The 6385-nt window shown below is 47.1% G+C and overlaps 1 protein-coding gene across 3 annotated transcripts in view; it reads right to left on the bottom strand.

Moving 5' to 3' along the window:
• Positions 1–2339: 2339 nt before the first annotated feature.
• Positions 2340–6385, bottom strand: part of KLHL6 (kelch like family member 6) — a 55811-nt gene continuing 51765 nt past the window's right edge. Inside the window, exons 6-8 of one of the 3 annotated variants that reach the window (XR_003433524.1) lie at positions 5109–5322; positions 3132–3769; positions 2340–2715 (exon numbers count right to left, since the gene is read on the bottom strand). Coding sequence is in view for 1 of the 3 variants with exons in the window: in XM_027110753.1 (XP_026966554.1) it covers positions 3468–3769; positions 5109–5322 (516 nt within the window). In the remaining 2 variants the exon portion in view is untranslated. Of the gene's footprint in view, positions 3770–5108; positions 5323–6385 lie in introns of all 3 variants that reach the window. The other 2 variants (XR_003433530.1, XM_027110753.1) reach the window with 2 other exon arrangements.

Genomic DNA, 6385 nt, shown 5'->3' with positions numbered 1-6385 from the left:
CATAGCTATAAGCAAATATTTGCATTTCCCTGAGAGCACAGTTTCTTTCAGTTCAAGAGCTCTGTGTGCCTGTGTGTCTGCGTGTTTCCTGAAGCCAGTGTATGCAGAATGTGATGAAAGCTAAGAAGAGAACATTTAATCTGTTGATGTTTGGGTGAGCTTAGCTCCCCATCCATTTCAGATCAGCCTTGGCAACTGGGACCCCTTCACCTCCCCAACAGATTCCACCTCATCAGAGCCTCTGGGCCTCACTCTCTCGGTCCAGAACGATAAGAGACCCAGCCAAGCAGCTCAGAGGCCGCACAGCAAATGGGTCTGACGGCTGGTCCTGCTCTAACTTTGTCTCACTTCTGAGAAGTGGGCTTCCTCCTGGAAGCCACTTGCCTGGAACCCCTGGTTCCTTATTCTCCCCTCGCACTTCTTGAAAATGGAGTCGTGCTTACAAACTCCAGGGTCCCTGACATCATTTTCTAGACCTGTGTCCTTAAATCTGACTTTCTCCTCTTCCTACCTCATCCTCTTCCTCCCAGTCAGGGGTACTCTATCCACTCATGGGACCCGCCTCAAGATCCAGTCTGCTGTGCCAGGACATCCTACACACCCTGCCTGAGTCCCAGGGCCCTTTGTCTCTGGCTCATCTGGCACCACCCTGCCTCGTCCCCCTGTTGGTAGTACGGCTTATGAGAGTTAACTTCCTGCAAACTTGATTTTGGTTTGTTTGTTCGTCTCAGAATGGAAGTTAGATTTTAAGAGATTCCATCCCTGGCTACTGCCTAGAGACTTAAATCCTGATGATATAAAGTTTCCCAAAAATGACTTGAAATTCATTATGTCCCTAAAAGTTACAGACTGGCAGCTTCAAGTGCAGAACTCTGGATCTTCTTAGTAGGTGTCTCTGTCCGCCAACCCATGCCGTTATTGAGAACTCTTGCATTGAGAACCAGATTTATAACACAGAGATCCTAAATCCTCAGTTTCCCGGCATAGGGTTAACCTGCTGAAAATTTGGGCTCAAAGTTTGCCAGTTGCTCTTATCAAAGGACCACCAGGACAAAGAGAACACTCTTTCTTGAGGGGAGGTTCTCTGCATTGCCAATGATGCTGTCATTGAACTTCCTCTTTGAAAGTTCTTTCCTGAAGTTGTCTTTGAAATACGGCTGATAGCTCCTATAGCCCAGAAGTGGTTTCTGAAGGCGATCTCAAAGAAAAACAAATATGTAAACAATGGCCACATCATTGACCAAAGAGCACAGCTTCCCAAGGAGATCACTTGGAAGGGCAATAAAGACCTGGATGCAACCTCATAACTTCATACACGTCTCATTTTCTCTAACTTGATGAAAAGAAAAATTATAATATTGACCAAGTGGCCTGTTTACCTGTTTATCGAGTGTTTCTAGGGTGGGGATTGGTCTTGCTCTTTGGAGTCCCTAAGGCTTTGCCAAACAAACATTTCCTGGAATGTTTGCTGAATGGAAGTAGATTAAATTGTTTCAGTTGAGAGCTTCATTAAGGTTATCAGTGTTTGTAAGTGAGGTATGTGTTCTAAATTCCCACAAATATGTTCGTATTTTCCCATCTCACTTTTCACAGCAAGGAGCTGAACTCTAAGCCACAGAGCTTTTCAAACACCAACATGCATTTATATTTATCCTCAATGATCTAAGCATAAATAGAAATCTCAGTTGTAATTTTCCAGGTCTTTTTATATGCTTTGAACTGTAGCTCCTTCTAACCATAACTTTTCTATGAAAGTTAAATTCACCATCAACTGTTAATACCTTCCCAAACTGCTGAGAAGTACAAGCACACAATGGCACATCTGACATGAAATAAAACTCTCTAAAGAGATTTGAAATCATATGATGAAAATAAAGGACATTAAGTAATGCAGTTACTATGTTGTTACCACTGTTGTTGCTGTTGTTGTTGTTGTTCTTTTTTTGGCTGCGTTGGGTCTTCGTTGCTGCGCGTGGGCTTTTTCTCTAGTTGGGGCGAGCGGGGGCTACTCTTCATTGCAGTGCGCGGGCTTCTCATTGCGGTGGCTTCTCTTGTTGCGGAGCACGGGCTCTAGGCGCATGGACTTCAGTAGTTGTGGCGCACGGGCTTAGCTGCTCCGCGGCATGTGGGGTGTCTCCGGACCAGGGCTCGAACCCACGTCCCCTGCACAGGCGTATTCTTAACCACTGCGCCACCAGGGAAGCCCCTGTTACTGCCTTTTAAGTACAGCACATGAAACAGGATCTCTTAATCTGTGTCCCCAATTTGGGGATTAGAATGAATTTCCAGTGAGCTCATATGAAAGCTCCATCTCCTAGAGTGAAGAACAGACACTGTTCTTTGAGTCAAAACTATGCCAAGCTGATCCAAAAACCAAATAGAAGGGAATAAAAGGATCCTGAAAACGAAGGTTCCAGGAGGGTGGGGTCACAGGGACATGGACCCAAATCACTGTCTAAAAAGTAGAAAGTGTGCTGTCAAGAAGAGCCAGTCATTCAGCAGTGGCCAGCAATGTAAGGATGTTTACACTGAAGAAACAAAACCAAAGACAACCCTCCCCCCGCCCTGGAAAAACAAAAAACGGTATTCTGAGTCTCTGCAAAAACCTTTTCTACATTGCAATACAACTGTTGGACACTGAGAGGCTAGGGCACTGGCCTGTGCTGAAGGTACAGTTCTGTCCAGCCATGACAGTTCCAGTCCACAATGGGCCTCCTGTGATCATAAAAAATAGAGGGGAGGACAGAAGTCTTTTACATCTTTCATAGCAAACAGGTCTTCCCAGACCCGTCTCCCCAGAACTGTCAGATGGAACAACCTATGAGATGCTCTTGACAAGGGGCCCAAGGTTTCCACACCAAAGATCCCAAATGGTTTAAATATAAGGGAAAGAAGAAAAGAAAAAAAGAAGCACCTTTATTTCCCTGCCTTGCTGAGTGAATCCTTTAGCAAACTTGTCAGAACAAAAATGAGCTGTTTTGTGTTTACCATGTTCTGAGATAGACAACATGACAGAACCTACACTAACTTTGAAATTGGAAGACCTGGGTTTAGACTCCTGGTTTAGCTAACTTGTAATCTGACTGACCTGGGGCAAATCACTTAGCCTCTCTTAAACTCGGTTTTCTCACCTGTAGAATGGGAGTAATAAAATCCAGTCACCAGGTCATTTGACGGTTAAAGGAATTGGTATACAAAAGTGCCCGGTATCAAACCTGGCATGGGACAGGTGTGTCTTGAATGTCAAGTATTATTCTTCTTTCCTCCTGAGGTAGGTCTCACAGACAGTTCTGGCTGGTCTCAAGTCCCAAAGCTGTGACTTCCAAGGAGCCGCCATGGGGAGCTGCGGTGAGCCCCTGATGTATGCACAGCCTGTAACTCAAGCTCCGCTAGCTGCTTTAGAGCGACCGATGCGGGGGAGAGGGAGGAGGGCTCCCCGCGTGGCTCCGCCCTCCGCGCTCCCGCAGTCAGACCGACACAGCTCCAGGCACGATCCTCCGAATGTGGGTGTACGACTTCCTGATGGTGACACTGCCGTGGTGCGACACCCCCCGGGGCAGGACGCACTCCTCCGTCAGTTTCTGGGCCTCGGGGTCCCAGCACAGCACCGTGGCGATGACCTCGTTCTTCTCGTCCCGCCCGCCAGTGATGTAGAGCCGGTTGTTGCAGGGCGCGATGCCGCAGCTGGCCCTCTCGTGGCTGAGCTGGGTCACCAGGCACCAGCTGTCCTCCAGAGGGCTGTAGGCGTACAGCGCTCTCATGGCCCCTCCTGAAGAGGAAAGGAAATACCGTGGGCATCTCACTGTTTTCTGCTTTTCTTCCCCATTAACCACTAAACTCCTACTCCTGGTTAGGTCAAGTCTACCATCTTGCCAATAGAAACAGCAAATTCACGGCTCTGCTCTCCAGAAAGCCAGAATGGATAACTAGGGGCAGCAAGTCTCATGCTGGAAACACTTCATAGCCCTTTAAACTCTGCAGCCCGGTGCTAATCAGGTTCTGAAGGACGCCTGTCTTCACATGGCTGCCAAAATGTACCATAAAGACTGCTTCCTGGCAGAAATACCACCTGGTGCATCAGATAGGCCCGGCTCCTAATCCCAGCTCTGCCACTTTTGGATCTGTAACCATGAGCACCAAGACCATGGCGGTGATAAGAAATCAGAAGGACCATGCACATAAAGCACCTGGCAGAAGGCCTGGTGCATAGGAGTCTTGCATTGTATTGATCTACATGGCAGTGACTAGACTGAGCATGACCTGGGACACCAGCCCAAGTTACCCATCTTGAGATTAGACCTTTGGGGCAGAGTCACGAGTCTGACCATAAAGACACAGGAAACCTGAAGCAAGGGAGAGAAGGGGTTTTGCCTTAATCTGTTCCCATATTTTGCATTCAGGAAGCCTTCTCTGATTAGCTCTCATTTGCTGGATTTATTTATTTTTGGTATTTCCTTGATCAGTCGTTCTCAATCCTGGCTGTACATTAAAATCACCTGCACATTAAAAACACCTGACACTGTGGCCAGCATCCTCCTTCTCCTTCTGATATTATTGGTCTGCACGAGCCCCAGCTACCCATATTTTTGGAAAGAGCTCCATAGATGACTCTAATGAGTAGTCAGGGTTGAGATCCATCACCCTTAACAATTACATGCCAACTGTGGTCTGGCTAGTCAGGCTTTCCTTCCAGCTAAATGCAACTGTTCAGAGCCCCCAAAGCAAGTCGGAAGAATAAAATTCCCATGAACACAGAATAAGAAATAAAGATAGCTACCATTTATTGGGCACTTACACGGTGCATATTTCAATTTCTGTGCATTGCTAATGCCTACAACACACTTTGCTCCCAAAGCAATTTCTTGCTCCTCCCCTGGGCACCACTGTCCATCTGTCTTGTATGTCTCCTAAATGGGGGCTGTTTCTGTCTCCAGAACTGCAAGGTAAATTCCACCAAGGCCTGGACCAATCCCATCTTCTCTTCTTTTCAACCCCACCCACATCACCCAGAAACTCAAGAATTCCCAGGAGGGTCTCATGTGCTCTACCTGCAGGGCTGCAGGTGTAGGGGACCCTACACTTAAATAAGAAGCCATGTGCTCACTTACCAACCACATAGATACGGTCCCGGAAACTCACTGCATTGATGCATTTAGCCTCTACTGGCATGGTCGACTTTAAATTCCACTTATTGGTTGAAGGGTCGTAACACTGAGTCTTGTCCGTGGCCAGTTTCCCATTGGGCCCTCCCCCAATCACATAGAGCTTCTTCTTATGGCTGGTGGCTGCGAAGGAACTGACATGGATAAGGAGGGGTGCAGCCTGCAGAGACACAGGGCACCGGGAGAAGCTGTCAGTGACACTGCCCAGATTGCTGCCATGGCTCACAGCACGCAGGCCAGGAGCCAGGGGACACAAACCCGGGAATCCTTTGCCTGAAGTCACAAGGCCTGTGGGCCTGACTCCCCTGAGACACAGAGAGGATCAAAGCGTACATTTCCCACCCTCCCGCCAGGCTCCAGATGTTTCTAGCCTGTTTCTCCCAGAGTTCAGTTCTCAGGGCAGGAGGGGTGTACAGGAATAAGTGTTTATACAGATGAAACCAGCCAATGTTGGAGGAGAATGCTTTCTCAGACATGCATATTCATATTTATTCATGTGCTCCTTCATTCAAAAAATATTTACTGAGTGCCTACTATGTGCCAGGCATTGTCCTTGGTGCTTATAGCCAGGAAGAAAAGCTGGTATAAGGGTTTCAGGTGGCCACAGGTACACATATTCTCCCACTCTGGGGCAACATACAGATCTGAGGGTTAAGCCAGACTTGTGTTTCCATCCTGTGAACCCCAGGGCACTAAAGGGGACTTTTAAGAGTCTCTTATCCATTAACATAACCCTCTTGGGTCATGGAGCAACTTTGTGATGGGACTTAAACTGAGAAGTTCTTGGGCACAGCCTTATAAATGTTAAGGGCTCCCCATAAAGTTCTTTCCAGGTTAACAGATCTTGGCTGGATGCCATCATGACCTGTCTACCTTTGCTTGTGCCTGTGATGACCACGTTTCACACACCCCAAAGCTGGAACATGCTCTGACATATAATCTGATAAGGAGAAAGAAAATTTGAAATTGGGAATAATCTGGAAGTACAGGAAGTGAGGTCACCTTACCTTTGTGTGTGTGTTGGGTGGGGGTAAGGATACTTAACATGAGATCTACCCTCTTCACACATTTTAAAGTGTAAAATACAGTATTGTTATCTATAGGCACAATGTTGTATGGCAGATCTCCAGAGCTGGTTCATCTTGCATATTGGAAACTTTATGCCCATCGATGAGCAATGCTTTGCCTTTTCTTGAGTATGATATATACCTGAGATTGCATTG

This window comes from Aethalodelphis obliquidens, unplaced genomic scaffold (genome assembly GCF_003676395.1).
Source record: "Aethalodelphis obliquidens isolate GAN/ISIS:26980383/991018 unplaced genomic scaffold, ASM367639v1 scaffold1, whole genome shotgun sequence".
Lineage (NCBI taxonomy): Eukaryota > Metazoa > Chordata > Mammalia > Artiodactyla > Delphinidae > Aethalodelphis > Aethalodelphis obliquidens.
This window is presented reverse-complemented; position numbering and strand designations above follow the sequence as displayed.